This window comes from Genypterus blacodes, unplaced genomic scaffold (genome assembly GCF_046128005.1).
Source record: "Genypterus blacodes isolate CSIRO-AG114 ecotype Tasmania unplaced genomic scaffold, CSIRO-AGI_Gbla_v1 ptg000070l_1, whole genome shotgun sequence".
In the NCBI taxonomy this organism is placed as follows: Eukaryota; Metazoa; Chordata; class Actinopteri; order Ophidiiformes; family Ophidiidae; genus Genypterus; species Genypterus blacodes.
The window spans coordinates 5,213,728-5,230,983 of NW_027466880.1; the positions used below are offsets into that span (position 1 = coordinate 5,213,728).

The window sequence follows — 17,256 nt, forward strand, 5'->3', positions numbered from 1 at the left end:
TCTTACTTTGTGACTTTCAGCAGGCGCAGCAGTCGTATGCAGCGCAGCACAGAGATGCCCATGACTGACATGACATTCATGTTGACCAGAATAAGCTCCATGATGCCCGTGGATACAACAAAGCAGTCAAATCGGTTGAAGAGGGACATGAAGTATGAAAGTAGCCCAAGTGCATACATCTTCATGAACATCTCAAGGGCAAACATGGACAGCAGCAGTTTGTTGGCATTGTCTGTGGGTGAAAAAAGCCATGAGACATAATAAACATTTATATCAATATATTGTAGTATTTGTTAACAGAGCAAGATCACAGTTGAATTTTACCTTTAAAGTTATAAATTAATCACTTTACATTACGGTGATTTAGCGGACGCTTTTATCCAAAGCGACTTCCAATAAGTGCATTCAATATAGGTAGATAAAAGAACTTCAGGTCACAAGAAATGGTAAGTGCATTTCCTTCCATAACTTTTAGAGCTCTCCCTCAATCCAGATTGTGCATAAGGTATTGCCATTTGATGGGATGCCAAACTGAAATCCTATCAATAAACAACATTCTTCCAAAAATAACACGTTAATATATTGACAGTTCCATGAAAATACCACATACAGGGTGGGTATGCTTTGTAAATTAACATGGTTATTGGTTTTCTTACCTTGCCATTTATTGAGTCTCTGAGACTGTTTGTGATGTTCGGTTGCGATGGCCAGTGTATTTAAGAAGACGAGTAAAATGACCCACCAGTAGAAGAGGTTGGACTTTACATACACTCTGCATTTGCGCCGTAGAAAACGGTTCCACTTCCGAGCAAGCTTACTTCAAAGGACAAAAACAAAAATGATAGCAGGTTACATCTCATCATTCCTACAAGATCTAGGACAAAAGATGTCACTCTGCCTTCCAGAAATGTTGCATTGCACAAACCACAAGTTTCTGAAGGTCCAACATGACATTGCAGTGGCATGATGGAAAGTTAATGTGATAGTGATTAGTGATAAAATGTTGAAGACAAGCTCATCAGGGAGGAAAGATGATAGATTATATGATTCAGCGTCTTGTGAAGTCTCTGATGGAAATGGGGACAATTAAAAACAATGTCCAAAGGTTTCTGTAATGTTGAAGCTAGAGGCACAACAATGGAGTCTACCGCATCCTAAGCGCAAAAAAAGCAGCATGTTACAAAGGCCAAAGATCATTTTGTAACCATGACATCCGGCATATTCATATCTTGATATTGCTGTCATGGCCCGCCAGATTATGTAATGTCATGTCCTTAATTATAGTCACGCTATGTTATAGTTTAGTTCATGTCAGTGTTTAATGTCTCGTCCTTGTCTCTCATGTTATGTTAAGTTACCGTCACCCATGTCTTGTGTCATCTTGCACATCCTGTATTGTTTTGAAACTTACATTCCCTCTCGTTCCAGGTCACTTAACCTGACAATTGCCTTTCTCACATTCCAATCAATGTCTTAAAGTGCACGTTGTAGGGGACCCAATGCTATCTGTTTTGGGATATTAAAATGACATTTCAGGTTTTATGTGCTGCACAAACTTTAAGAGACCAAACTGACATTTCAACCCTTCAAGTAAAGGAGGGATTGTCCTGTTTAATTTCTGAAAGGAACCTCACTAATTAAAGTAAGTGGGGAGGTTTATGTCCAAACCTCCAAAGATGTGCTTAATGTCACCTTTTTACCCAGACATAATGAAGGGGTCTGTTCATTTCTTGAAAAACTCAACTTGACTTCTTTTCTTGATCTCCTTCTCTATCATCTGCCCGCTCGCCCTTGTGATATATTCACAGGACAGTGTCACACACACATACAGAGAGAGTATTTGCTTGTCGCTTTTGCGAAACTGACAGGCTTGAGGAAAGCCATGTACAGCATAATTTAATTGAAACATTATCAGTTTGCATTTGAACTCTGACTGCTGTTGACTTCAGTTAAACGATAAGTGAGAGACATATATACACAGACACACACAGATACTAACTAATAGTAGATGATCCTCTGCATTGTGTCCATTTTGCTGGCACTTCCTGTCTCGGAACCTCCATTTTCCAGGGGAAGCAGACCTGATAAAGATAAACAAACACATACAAGATACAAACAAATACAAACATCACTCATGTTAGACATCTTTATGTTCCAATTTATATTCCATTTAGCTCAAATTTACCACTGAACATGTCTACCTTTCCATTACTGACTGCAATGCTGTGTTCACACGAGACTAATATTACCATGTGGTTTAATAGGTTTGGAGGTTGACGATCTGTTATTAATTCAACCTGCGTTGCCACCACCTTACTCTCAATCAGGCCAGTCCGGGTGGTTGAACACCCCAGAAAAGTCAAAGAACATGACTCCCACAGTGCTCCTGGGTCTGTCCAAGCTGGCATAGGCACGGTGAACCACGAAGACGATGGCTTGTTCTACTCCGAGTTTCCCAGTAACAAGCTAGTATTAACAATGCTGTCAGGGAGGTTAGCGGTCTGTGGTTCTGTGCTCGCGCTGAGGCTTGGGTAGAGGCCGCTGACTGCCCCAGCTGGCGCTCAGCCCTAGCTTTTAGATTTTTGGGTGGGCATGTTGTCAGAAAGTTTTGAAAAGTAAACGTCAATGTTCATATTATCGATGCCATCAGTTGGTGGGATGTCTTCCTTGAGAGCTTTGGGCAGGATTGGGAATTTTCCTGATGTTGTTGGCCTGTAAAGACATTGTATGTGATATTGGGCTATACAAATACAGTTGACCCGACTTGACTTCTAGTCAGTTGTTTGACTGTACTGCATACTGCAGCCAATTACCTAATTTAACTGATTATAACAGCGCTGTGAATAATATAAAGAGCTTTACCCCGTCTTCCAAGAGAGCTAAGGACTGGACAGTTCTATGGCAGGTTTAGACAGCACTTTTTACTTTGTTAAATACTTAGACTTGGGACAGTTCCAGTCCTTTCATCCATGTCCCTCATGTACAGTATGTCTTACCCTGTCCTTCATTGTCATTTTCAATGACCTCAGCCTGAGTTATCCACTCCATATAGCCCTTTAGGTCCTCATCCAGCTGTTGGGTTTCCCTGAGCTTCTGAAACTCTCCACGGGACTTGGCCTTCTCTCGCTCCTTAGTGAACTCACTGCAAGAAAACAAAGATGAGGACTAATGTCAAGAGGAGATGCAGTCAAATGGACGGAGTAAGGAAATCATCAAATTTATGCAAAGGAAATCAGTGAAGAAGGAGGTGACGTATGTAATCTTCCTACCCACTAAGCACACCCAATACCAGGTTGAGCACGAAAAAAGAGCCAACCAGGATAAGTGTGGTGAAGAAGATCCACGGCCAATCCATTCCTATAGCATCATTCACCTATGAGATAAAAAGTATTCCTTTTACTCTTGTACATTTAAAAAGGAATAAAGAAGTGAAAGAATTAAATAATTGATTTCTGTTAACTGAATACGCAAAGAGATGCAACAACATTTAAAGAAATACTGTCTTGGAGTAAATTTAAATTTACTCCGAACTTCAGTCATAAACTCATAAATAATAAATCAATGCAATTGATGGAGAAAAAAACCATATGCTAAATTGTAAGCATGTGCTAATCATTTGGGAAAAGTTCCATCTTTGGCGCTTCACACCTCCCCTCCCACAGATCTTGACCAATCACGTGCAGCTTTAACAGAAGAAAGTCATTCACTTCAAAGAGCCGGCTCTAAGAGCCAGATCGTTTGCGACCGACCCATCACTATTTGGGTCAAATATCTGAAGCACTTTGAGAATTTTCCATTGCTGATGATGTACTGAAAGAGATGAGCTGCTGTAGCTCTAGTTTGGAATAACAGCCTACCAAACATGATGGTTGAGAATCACTGAACAAGACAACCATCTTACCCAGTATAGGACATCAGTCCAGCCCTGTGTGGTGATACATTGGTACACAGTCAGCATGGAGAAGCCCAGGTTGTCAAAGTGGGTGATACCATGATTAGGACCAGGCCAGCCAGCTCGACACTCAGTACCATTAATAGTACATCTCCGCCCGTTCCCTGCTTGGGCACATGGAGCTGGCTTCTCGTTTTCCACAGTAGCAATGACATCTGAAAGCAAACAGAGACAACTGATTGTATTTGTTTGTCCATACAAGACATGTCAACGGGCGTTAAATTGAGATTTGTAAGGCAGGGGATACCTGGCCAACCTATGTAACCCTTGTGCTGTAAGTAACCATGGCAATATCACAGCCATACACAACCTGATTAGTGGCATACTTGTGCCTGTAAAGTAGCAGGTCTTGTGCATTTTGCACTTGAAGAGCTCCAGTCCCATGATGGAGTAGATGGTGACCATGAAGAAGACCAGCAGGGTGATGTGAAACAGCGGCAGCAGTGACTTTAGAATGGAGTTCATCACCACTTGCAAGCCTGATGGCGGAACAAAATAATTTAACTGAAATTTTCAATGAAAAAATCAACAACTCATTAAACCATCTCACTTAAAATAAACTCATAAGTTTGCCATTAAATTGTAGGAAGTCATTTTGTACTGATTATCTTCCAACATGAGGTATCTGGTGTGATATTTCTGCCTTTCTGCTCTTCTCTCTAAGTCAGCGGTCCCCAACCTTTTTTGGGCCACGGATCGGTTTCATGTAAGACAATAATTTCACAGACCGGCATTCAAGGTGTGGGGGGATTAGTTCAAAAAGTAAAAAAATACAAACAAATATAAAGTGTATGAATGTACAACTCATAATTACACTGAATTAGTGGGAGACAATGACACCGGGATTGTGTTCCATATGTCCAGTCTACTCAGTCATTTTGTTTTGGTCGCTGTCACTGCAGAAACCCCCGCTTCTCAAAGACAGGATGTTGGAAATGGAAGCAGAGTTTTCAGAGCTTTTTTTTGGGTGATCTCAGGCTATTCTGCCCTGATTTTAATCCAGAACACTGGCAGAGGTGTTGTCTGAAACTAACTTTTTAATGCCACCGTCATTTACAATTTGCATGGTTGATCTTCTTTTGACACAGACAGACTCGATTCACTCAACGATTCATTTTAAAAGCAAAGACTGGGTATCGTGAATTAGCGCGGAGAATGATGGCTCTTTGAAGACGTTTGTTTTCTACTAATTTCCACTTCATTTCTGATGTATCACGTAACTGAGATGAGAATCTTGACATGTGTCAAGAGACACAGACGCACAGATGGATGGTTCCAGTAATTTTTTCAATAAAATGTCTTTCAGACTGAATAAAAAAAATATTTTTGATAATAAGTCTTACTGTGCGGCCTGGTACTAAATGGTTGGTTGGGGGCTGCTGCTCTACAGTAGGTCAGTGTTTTTCAACCTTTTTTGAGCCAAGACACCTTTTTTACATGATAAAAAATCCTGCGCGCTTCGAAATTTGCGATCGGCCGGTCTATCTTGCGGGCCAGATCGCCGGATCGGCTTGCAGACTAATTAAGTGAAGTTGAAAAACACTGCTCTAGGTGATCTAATATCACCCATTAAATTCATACAAATGGCAGTGGAAGGTTGGCTGTAGACTAATAGTACTTATTGTTGTCCTTTAAAGTAACTTACTCGGAACTCCAGAAACCAATCTGAGAGGTCGGAGGACTCTGAATGCTCTGAGGGCTTTCATGTCAAAACCACCGCCTCCTTTTTCTGCTACTGGAGCCTCTACTCCACTGATGTGATTTATGGCATCCACAACCACAGTGAACAGCCTGAAGAAACAGATGGACAGGAAAAATTATGTTTCCTTCCATAGACATGACTCAATCAAAAAAGTGTTTCAGTGATTCCACTTTGACATGCTCATGCAAATAGGATGCAAACAATAACCACTGTACATTATGAACTTTGTCAGCTGTGAATGCTGTTATTCTCTGAGACCAGAGCCCCTACCAGCCTGACCAAGCAACTGCATGTCCACATTGTTCCTGTTTGGATGATCTCTCTTTGGTTCCAAAGGCGATCCAACTGAATTACCACGGCTCACGTGTTTCCATCCTAGCAGCAATATCTAAATAAATGTACTCGGCACTGCAACATAATCAACTTACCCAACGGATACACAGACAAAGTCCAGGATATTCCAACAGTTCCTTAGATATGCATCCGCATGGAAAAGAAATCCATACGCAATAATCTTCAGGAAACATTCTATGGAGAAGATGATGAGGAAGATGTACTCCAGACTTTCCTGCAAAACAGCAACTTTTGATTGAATCATTTGAATGTTAAGCAACTACAGCAGAAAGTGTAAATGTACAGCTACACAGTTGATGATGAAAAGGCTGTAAATTACACCCTTCTGGTGATCAGATATGTAGAGCCATGTCCTAACACCCTTGCAACATTGTTTGTGATATTTAGCTATAGACATAAACTTAACTTGTGTTCAAGTGTGTGTGTGTGTGTCTTTTGTAGTTTTTGTAATTTCAGGGAGCCACAAAGTGATGAAGTGGAGGGAAAGACCAAAGGAAATGTCCAATCAACACAGGTTCATCTGTACACCACACCATGAGACAGATCCTTCTGTCAGCTACAACAGCTTGTAAATCCTGTTGATCATATATCTGTCCATAAAGGAGATATGGGCACAGAGAGGGAGGTCTGAAATATGTGGTCTCTACTACCACAAACAGGGCACCCTCCATGATCGGTAGGGAGAAAGGAGCTATGACTCAGATGAAGGAGGATAATCCAGACCTGTCCACATACCACTCTATTATCCACCAGCCTTTTCTGTGGTCCATTCTGGCAGAGGATTATGCTGAAATTAAGACTATTCAATTCAAAGTTATTGAAATCAAATCATAACGATTATCGTTATCTCAAGGCACTTTTCACATTGTGCATTTAAATAGACCCAACATTCCCCATGAGCAAGCTCTTGGCAACAGCGACAAGAAATAACTCCCCTTTCACGGGAAGAAATCTCAAGCAGAACTGGTCTGTGGGTGGGAGGCGACCTGGCAATCAATCAATTTGGTTTATACACATACATATTTTTCTGTCCATTTTTTGATGAAGTGTGTAATGAATGCTTAGTAATGTTAATATAATGACTGGCAAAGATAAAATGGTTTGACACAATATCTTTAATTTTGCCAGAAAACTTTTTTGTAAAATGTTGTTTGACAATTGGATTTTGTGTTTACAGTTTTGAGGAAAGCAAAAGCAATGAAACACCTAAATGCACCTCATTCTGGGTGAACGTATCACCTCTCCCACAAAGAACTTTTACATTCTGCTTGTGGAGTATTATGGAGTCAGCAACTCACTCACTCACTCACTCACACACTCACACATTCAATTGCCCATGCACTCCCTCACACACTTGGTTGCACACACACTTAATCTGTGACTCACTCACAAATCTGTGGCATGCACTGGAGATCTATATATGTCATTGGTTCAATTAACAGCAGTGGCAGTTGTCCCAATCTATCAGCTGATCTTAAGGACATCTGAAAGTGACACTGTTTGTGTGTGTGTGTGCGTGCATGCATGCTGCATGCATGTAGATGTATTCCTGAGTGTTGCCCTTGAGTGCGCGCTTTGGAATTTGCGCTGCGATTAAACACAACACTTTTGTTGACCGGTTGCGGGTGTGCGCTTCGAAATTTGCGATCTGCCGGTCTGTCTTGCGGGCCAGATCGGCTCGCGGACTAATTTAGTGAAGTTGGATAATTTCCCACGGCACACCTGACGATCTCTAACGGCACACTAGTGTGCCACGGCACTCAGGTTGAAAAATACTGTGATAACCTCACGAAAGCCATGTCGCTGCATTTCAAGCCAAAGACATCAACAGCAAGATGAAACAGTCTCTGAATATATCCTTGCAGGGAAGAAACTAGCGAGCACTTGTGACTTTGGACAATTTCTCAATGATGCACTCAGGGTTCAGTTTGTATGTGGCCTCTCAGGGGAACAGTATCACAAGAGGCTACTCTCCGAAAAGGAGCCCACTTTCCAAAAGGCCTGTAAAATTGCACTTGCTCTAGAATTGTTATGAGGTAGCTAAGATGGTGCTGCGTACGACTTGTTTTTTGTTATTTGTGTGTTTGCTTGTTTGTCAAACTCCGCTCTTGGGGCCTCTCTCAGCAGAAAGGAGCTCCTAAACATCACAGGATCTACTGCAGTGGATCTGCTTCCCACTTTTCTAATTTCATCTGTAGAAATACTGGACATTATAGTCAAGGGCTCGCGCTTGTGCGTCTCCAAAGGCGCGGATTACATACTCCGCTTCCGGGGATTTTCCTCTCTAATGTGCGCTCACTGTGCAACAAACTTGATGAACTCCATTCACTAGTGGGGAGAAACAGAGACTTCTCTACAGCTTCAGTTCTGTGCTCCACAGAGACCTTGCTCAGCGGTTTAACGCCGGACACCGCGCTTCAGCTGACGGGCTTCGAGCTGCTCAGAGCGGACCGTGTAACCGAACTTTCCGGCAAAGCGAGAGGTGGAGGTATCTGTTTTTACACCAACAGTGGCTGGTGGAACGATGTAACAGTGATCCTACAGCACTGCTCGCCTACTCTGGAAATATTCATTATCAATTGCAAACCCTTTTATTCCACCCGTGAGTTCGCTTCATTCATTCTGGTTGGTGTTTACATTCCACCGAGCGCTAATGCGCAAGAGGCTCAACGCGCACTTGCCGATCAGATTCTGTGTGTGGAACGAACCAATCCGGACTCCTTAGTTATTGTCCTCGGCGACTTTAACAAAGGAAAATCTCACCCATGAACTCCCCAAATACAGACAATTCATTAAAGGTCCGACCAGAGAGGAGAACACCTTGGATCATTGTTACACCACAGTCAGTGGGGCTTATCACGCCATCCCCCGTGCTCCACTGGGACACTCGGACCACGCCATGGTCCATCTGATTCCCGCATACAGGCAGAAACTCAAACTGTGTAAACCTGTTGTGAGGACATCTAAGATGTGGACCAGTGAGGCTCTGGAGAATCTTCAGGCGTGCTTTGACTGTACTGACTGGAACATTTTCAGGTCCGACACCGTCAGCCTGGACGAGTACACAGAGGCTGTGAGGTCATACATCAGCTTCTGTGAGGACAGCTGTGTACCGACACGTACCAGGAAAACTCATGCAGCACCACCGGCAGAAGGGGCAGGCATTTAGGAGCGGAGATAGAGACGGGTTCAAAGAGGCTAAGTACAGATTAAGGCGGTGAGAGATGCTAAGAAACTGTACTCGGAGAAACTGAGGCAGCAGTTTGCAGCTAATGACACTGCATCTGTGTGGAAGGGTCTCCGTAACATTAAAACTATAACCCTAAGCCCGCTCAGTCCTTGAATGATCTGTGCCTCCAACAGGTTGAATGAGTTTTACTGTCGCTTTGATGGTCAAGCTGTCAGTTCTGACACCGTCCCACATGACACCTACAGCAATCACCAGCCCCCCTCCCCTCCCCTCTCCCCCTCCTCACATATGGCCCTCACAGAGGCCCCCTCCTCCCCCACCTCATCAACGACCCTCTCACTTCTAGAGAGGGTCACAACAGGCTGTTCGAGAGACAGAACCCCTGCAAAGCTGCGGGCCCGGACTCTGTCTCCCCCTCCACGCTGAAGCACTGTGCCGATCAGCTGTCTCCAGTGTTCACCGACATCTTTAACACCTCATTGGAGACATGCCATGTACCAGTCTGCTTCAAAGCGTCCACCATCATCCCCATCCCAAGAAGCCAAGGACCACAGGACTTAACGACTACAGACCCGTGCCCTGACTTCTGTAATGATGAAGTCCTTTGAGCGCCTAGTGCTCCCTCACCTGAAAGACGCTGTCAACATGGCCCTTCACTTCACCCTCCAGCACCTGGACTCCGCAGGAACCTACGCCAGGATCCTGTTTGTTGACTTCAGCTCTGCCTTTAACACCATCATCCCCTCAGTGCTGCAGGACAAGCTCTCCCAGCTCCACGTGCCCGACTCCACCTGCAGGTGGGTCACAGACTTCCTGTTACAGGAAGCAGCACGTGAAGCTGGGGAAACATGTCTCTGCTTCACGCTCAATCAGCACCGGTTCCCCTCAAAGCTGCGTTCTTTCCCCTCTGCTCTTCTCCTTATATACAAACGACTGCACCTCCAGTCATCAGTCAGTCCAACTCCTGAAGTTCGCGGACAACACCACCCTCATCTCTGATGGGGACGAGTCTGCCTACAGGCAGGAGACTGACCGTCTGGTGAATTGGTGCAGGCGTAACAATCTGGAGCTTAATGCTCTGAAAACAAAGGAGATGGTCGTGGATTTCCGACTGAACGCAGCCCCACCCACCCCCATCACTCTGTGTGACTCCCAAGTTGACACTGTGGAGTCCTTTCGTTTCCTGGCATCCATCATCTCCCAGGACCTCAAGTGGGAGCTCAACATCAGCTCCCTCACCAAAAAGGCCCAGCAAAGGATATTCTTCCTGCAGCAGCTGAAGAAGTTCAGCCTGCCAAAGACATTGATGATACACATGCAACGCTGGGCCTTAATCCTACTGGCATATGACTATGACATCCAGTATAGACGCTCCAGTGACCACGCCAATGCAGATGCGTTGTCACGTCTTCCATGCAAGCATGACGCTCATGAAAGCACAGTGGTGAGTGAAGTGAAGTGTTTTCTGTCCTGCGTATACAGCTGACAACAGCAAATAGAAGACTGCAAATCTTTGCAGGAACCTCTCATATGGTCTTCCAAAGGTGCTCATGTCAGACAATCGCCCTCCCTTTAAATCAACGGAGTTTGAGCAGTTTCTCAAGAATAATGGAGTACGCCACGTTCTCACACCACTTTACCATCCTGCGTCTAAATGAGCAGCGGAACTAGCAGTAGAGACTTTCAAGAAAGCCTGGACACGACTGGAAGCACAGTCTGTGCCACCCCATCTACGGCTTGCTCGGTTCCTGTTCACATATTGAAACACTCCTCACTCACCGAACACCCCCCGGTTGAATTGTTTCTGAAAAGACAACCATGCACTCGCCTGTCATTACTGAAGCCAGACATATCCGAAGTGGTGGTCAAGCATCAGCTACAACAGAAAAAGGCTCATGACAAGTGGGCAAAGCCTCTCCGGATATTTAATCTGGGAGAGAGGGTGTAAGTTCGAGATTTCAGACATCCTAAGAAAACTCTGGATTCCAGGGGAAATTCTGCGACGAAAAGGACCTCTGACCTATGCAGTGCAAATAGGTCAACGCCAAGTCAAGGTGCATGTGGATCACCTTCGTACATCTAAAGCTTCAACACGTCCAAGCAGAATGGAAGACAGCGATTTCCTGGACTACACAGCAAGCTCTAAAGACCAAGCAGAAAGCACAGAAGCAAGAAGATGCAGCTGCTGGTGCATCTCTGGAAGCGCAACCTGAGCGCCACTATCCTGAAAGGCAGCGAACAGCACCAGAATGACTGGATTTCTAAATGTTCATGTAGATTTAATGGCTGGTTAAGTCAGTAGTTGTGTTCTTACTGTTTACTGCTATGATTATGAAGTTTAGGGTATGTTACTGTTAATTAAACCCTGCATGTGCATGTGGCTATCTAGGTTATAATCGAGGAGGGAGGAGTTCACATGATGTATTACGGTAATGTTGCTCATAGTATTAAGGTAATTACGGTACCTGTATCGGGGCGCGTGTAACAGTGTTCCGGTATTCAAGTTCCGCAGTAGACGGCAAGTAGACTTACTTTAGCTCTGTCTCCATGTACCCTTCGTTCACCCACAAATATTACAGACTGTAGGACTATACTTTGATTTACTGACTGTTAAATCACACAACCTGATACAAGCAGTATGTCCTTGTAGTATATCAGTAATCACACACAACACAAAAAATAATTAACATATCTGATTTCGAAAAAACACAAGAGGCATGACAAAGACCAAACCACATCAGCAAAGGAAAATACATGAAATCTGCTGCATTTACTTTGGAATTATGCAATGACCATTGTTGTTCCAATCCTGTTGTTCCATTCCAGCATAAAACACACACACAGATATGATCAACACAGTTTATTATGTATCTGATTGTGTTTCAGGTCCCTCCATAAACCTTTTCATAATTGGGCCAACAATGAGCACAATCATCACAACATTACTTGTTAATGAACATATTAGTTTACTTACCAGATTGCTGTTGGTGTTGTTGCTGTCCTCCTCAGGCATGGGCAAGTACACAGCGAGGGCCACACAGTTTGCAAAAATGGCAAGAAGAATGATGATTTCAAAAGGTCTGATAGTGAAGTATAGGAAGCTTGCATGATAATTGCATGATTTATGTCAACGACTGTACAAACATAACAGGCCATTAGGTTAATTAGATTAGATTAGAATTAAACAAGTTATTCTAATATGAAGTTAAAATTTACACAAAAAACAGCTAATGGCACTCTCACACAATCTCTGGATGCTTTTGTGTTATTAAGAGTTATTGCAACTGACTGCGGACAATGTGATCATTGCCAATACATTTTAAGAATGAAAATTGGACTAAAACCTAAGATAAATGGAAATTATTATTATTTAACACTTCAAAAACCTCATTATAATGTTAGTATTTGTATTTGTATTTGTATTTGTAAGCCTTTGGCCAAGATTCTGTCAGGCCAGGCACCTAGACTGACTTTTTTGGCTGTTAAATCCAGTCACTTGATATAACAATGAAGCATCAGCTGAAAGATACAGATAATGTCACATGTCACCTCATGTGCAACGTCCTTGAAGCTCACGTGCTTCCCGTCAGTGTGCTTACCTGCCTTCCCTGATGTCATTCACCTGTGTCTCGTTGTCTCCTCCCCTGTCTGGTATACTGTATTTACCCCCTGTGCTCTGTGTGTTCTTTGTCAGTTTGTTATCGTTCGTGGCTCCCTTGTGTTCCCGTGTGTTTCTTTCTCCCAGTGATAGTACTCCTCGCTTGATCGCTTGTGTTTATTCGTCCACGCCTGCACTTGACCACATCTCCTGTCTCCAGCCCTTGTGAACCGACCCACGCCTGCAACTGACCACGTCTCCTGTCTCCAGCCCTCATGTACCGACCTACGCCTGCCCTGACCTTGTCTCCCATCTCCAGACCTCAGACCTATGCCTGCCCTCGACCTTGTCTCTTGCCGCATGCCCTCTGACCTACCCTGCCTGTCCCCGACGACCGAACCTTCCACGGAGCAGCCTTCTTCAAGCCTCCTTCAGTCACACATCACTTAGCCCCCCTGTCGCTACAGAGGAAGCCATGCAGCTAAGGCGCAACCGACTCGGCCCTGAGGAGAGACAGCGAGGATTCAAGGAGAGCTTGTGCCTCTACTGTTGGGAGAAGGGACATCGGCTGGCCTCCTCTCCGGTTAAAGGCAGGGTTCACCACTAAAGAGGGCATTGGTGAGCCCAACCAGATTCAAGTAAGTCCCTTTCGTCCAGGAGGCAGCGTACAGACAACGGGTATGGGCACCTCTGTATCGGCCAGGTCAGAGGGTCTGGCTGTCCACCCGGAACCTGAACCTCCAGGGTGCCTGCCGGAAGCTGGACAGGACCATGGAAGGGCATTAACCCAGCAGGAGGCACGGTATCTGCTCCTTTGTGCGAGTAGGAACAGGAGGAGCACTGCCAGAGCTCTACAAAATGACCTTGATGTTTAACTGACTTGGTATTATACTGTGTATTCATTTTAATAGTAACATGTTAATTGATACATTCATTTTAATACATTTTAATTTAATCTTTTGTGTGAATGAAAATCTACATTGCCATCAGTAAAGGCCTAACCTATAAAGTAATCTGCTCGGTTGTTGAGAAAAAAAGTTGGTTGTGTTATCTTGTTTTTTCTCAAAGTTTTCTCTAAGTATATTTTTTTAAGCAAACTCCCAAAACTTAAACCCAAAGCTCCCAGTCCAGCGTACTGGGCTGCATTTAGACTTTGCTCATTTGAAACCCTAATTCCAAAACCAGGGGCCTCTACTTAGTCAGATATGTTGAAGCTCAAGTCCAGTGTCACAAAGCTGACTTATTTCTGATAGCTGAAATATACTACCGCCTCTTGACCAATGGAAAATAGTGTCATCGTACCTGCAGGCTCCCTATGATGTATGACATTTAGATAGCTGCAAAACACACTTTAATTCCCTGACAAGGTGCAGAGTCCCGGCAGAGGGCATATCATATTTTATGAACACTTCTTACTTACTTGCTTTGCTGTGTGTTTCACGCTGGTGGGATGCATTCTCAACAATAATAATGAGAATAAAGCTTACTCTAAAGGTTTTATCAAAGGTGCTATTGGACCAACTAGATACAGTAATTACACTGAAGACAACTTGTATTTTGCGAATGAAGTCATATCAACTCCACCTTTTTCTGAATTGCATTTCACATGAATGGAACACAAGTTACCCTGGCGACAGAAGGAGATCAGAAGTGAGTTGGCTTTGTGACATTGTAAAATTGATAAATACTTAAGCTAAGCTTATTTTAATAAACCCATCACCATGCTTTGTAGTACTGGCAAAGAATGATGTCACTACACCAGATCCAGTCTAAAATGTCTCCGATTACCTGAATGTTTACGTTGTTCTTGGGTATACACTTTGTATGGTGTATCTTCTTACTTTGTTGTGTGAATTCCTTCTTGTCTTAAAATGTTATGACAATATGTGAGACAATTTCTTCTTAATCAGCAGATTGGTAACCAAAGTAATAACAAAATGTGTGAAAACCAACACACATAAAATTTGTATTTGAATTTCACAACTCTGTCGCCAAATGTAGCTCTGCCAATTTCTAATCTTAAAGCCATTTGGCGATGTTCTTGACGTGTTGGGGTGGTAGTGATGGCATGCTGTTAAAATCTTTGGTCCAGCAGTGTCTCTGCCCAGTAACCTTTGACTGCAGAAGGATACTTCCACTCCACTATACTAATGCAGGCTTTGCGAAAAGGGTTTTTTAGAGTCAAGAAGAGGAGAGAGCGTGTGGGCCTCGGGTTTCCTCCTGTGGCCATCAGCTTCTTGAGCTTCTCCTTCTGCTTCCTCTTCAGAGTTTCTTCATCCATAATGTAGGATGATAATGGAGGATTGCTGCTGTCTGCCATTGTGCCTTGAAAGAGCAAACCAAATACCAAAAATCAGCAGTAATCCAAAAAGTCAGTCCTCGTGTCCTTTGTTCTGTCCAATCCTCTGCCAGAGCTACATTTGTCTTCCAACTACGTTTCAATGTATCATCTTTTCTCTCACTCTCTCTCTCGTGTTGATAGTTTTACCCCCTTCTCTCCCTCTCTGCTGAGCGACAACTGTCCCCTCTACTTGTAAGGTATTGACTTACTGAACAGCTGTTTGGTTGAGAGAATAAATATAGACAATGAGTGTTGCCCTAGCAGCCTCGAGTGACAAAAGGGGATATTGGCACAGATTTTGGCACAAAGTAACCTTTAGAGGAGACTGTGTGACTCGGAGTGGCCAATATATATTTACATACATATTTTTATATATATATACATATATATACACTACCAGTCAAAAGTTTGGACACACCTTCTCATTCTCTTCTCTTCTTTTCTCTTCTCAGTCCAAACTTTTGACTGGTAGTGTATGTATATATATATATATATGTGTGTGTATATATATGTATATATATATATGGAGCATTGTAGGTGAATCCAGTTTATATCTATAAGTTGACTGTTTTAGGCAGCATCTTAAAACCTATTTGTACAGAGACATTGCCGGTTTAATGTTTCATTATGTTGATTTTGATAATTATCCGCCACTTGTTGCCTGTGAAGCACTTTGTGATACTTCTCACTTCACTTCTCACATTTCTTTTTACCTTACCTTAACAGCGGGGTGTACTATGAAGGGAGGTTGGTCAACACGGGGTTGATTTGATCGAGCCATTTTAACAATTCCTGACTGCTGGGATTAGTGGTAAACAATTCTCTGACACTGATTTTCTAGTTGACACAGGCTTCGACAATTAGAGTGTGTGCGTGTTCACAGCTGGGAGGCGCTACAGGATTCTCCGGACAAGAACCACAAGGTTCAGGCACAGCTTTTTCCCCACAGCTGTCTCCCTGCTGAACTCTGCCCCCCCTCACCCCACCCTCCTCCACAAACATACATGCATTCCCACCAAACCCGATCCTCGGTCCCCTAAAACACACACTCACCCATCCCCCCCGTGCTAAACCAACATGGACACCACTCCACTATTGACTGCACTTTCATGTTCAGTGCTTTTATACATTTTCACTGGTATTCTAGTGGCTCTCTTTTCAGTCCTGAATCTGAGGTTCAAGGATCGGCCAGAGCCTCCTTTTTAGCACCTGGAGTAAACTTGGTTAGGGAGGCTGTGGGGGATAGGGAGGATGTTTCATGATAGGAGCTTCAACCCCTTGATACTTGCTTGAAAGTCTACTGATTAATAATTATATATTATTTATATTAATAACTTGGTCATTGCTGCTCCAAGTTCTGTTGCACTCATCAGATGTTACCGTTTTTAACCGTTTGTTTTTTTTCACAACGACAATAAATTAACATACATACAACTTAACCGACAACATTACACACATTCTTGATATACTCATATATTTACAAAGGGACATATAAGACAGTATTACTAGTATCTGCTTGAGTGGCTGCCATTTCAGAGCACCTGGCTTGGATAGTGTGAGCCCTTAGCATACGGTCCTATGCCCTCCTAGGAACCAATGACCTCCTGACAAAATGTAGGCATATGTTGTCACCACTTGTGGCCGTCTACTATGAATGGGTGTAGTGGGACAGTCTTGTACCTTTCTCCTTGCTATGACACCTTCCATACTTTATGGCAAAACTTTGACTTGTGGCTCAGTAAGGTCCATCCACCAAAGTGAAGTACGAACGACCTTATGGCTCCACTTTTCGCTCCATCTCTGTCGGTTTTATTTGTTTTCTAACAAACTTGTCCTGACTGGATTCACCTACAATCCTCCAACCCCAGCCAACATTTCTTACGGAGAGAGACCAGCCTTGGATGGTGTTGTCAAGGCGAATGGTTTTCATTCAGTATCTATGGTGGTGGCATGGTAATAAGACTTCACCATAGATGTTTGGGTTCATTAGGGAGGAGTGTAATGTTAAGGAGGTAACGGACAGCTCCAGGCAGGAATTTAAACGAGGGACAGCCCTGTGCGTGTGTGTGATCATGTCTGCAATTTAATTTAATTTGGTTTACATAATTTCGTGAATGAA

General features: G+C 43.4%; 1 protein-coding gene across 1 annotated transcript in view; it reads right to left on the reverse strand.

The window, feature by feature from the left end:
* LOC143005474 (dihydropyridine-sensitive L-type skeletal muscle calcium channel subunit alpha-1-like) overlaps positions 1-15,116 on the reverse strand; it is a 31,220-nt gene extending 16,104 nt beyond the window's left edge. The window contains exons 1-11 of the mRNA XM_076156897.1: positions 14,929-15,116; positions 12,173-12,278; positions 6,083-6,222; positions 5,598-5,743; positions 4,279-4,431; positions 3,902-4,107; positions 3,270-3,373; positions 2,997-3,142; positions 2,000-2,081; positions 657-817; positions 7-232 (exon numbers count right to left, since the gene is read on the reverse strand). Coding sequence (XP_076013012.1) covers positions 7-232; positions 657-817; positions 2,000-2,081; positions 2,997-3,142; positions 3,270-3,373; positions 3,902-4,107; positions 4,279-4,431; positions 5,598-5,743; positions 6,083-6,222; positions 12,173-12,278; positions 14,929-15,116 — 1,658 coding nt within the window. The remainder of the gene's footprint in view (positions 1-6; positions 233-656; positions 818-1,999; positions 2,082-2,996; positions 3,143-3,269; positions 3,374-3,901; positions 4,108-4,278; positions 4,432-5,597; positions 5,744-6,082; positions 6,223-12,172; positions 12,279-14,928) is intronic.
* Positions 15,117-17,256: the final 2,140 nt, after the last annotated feature.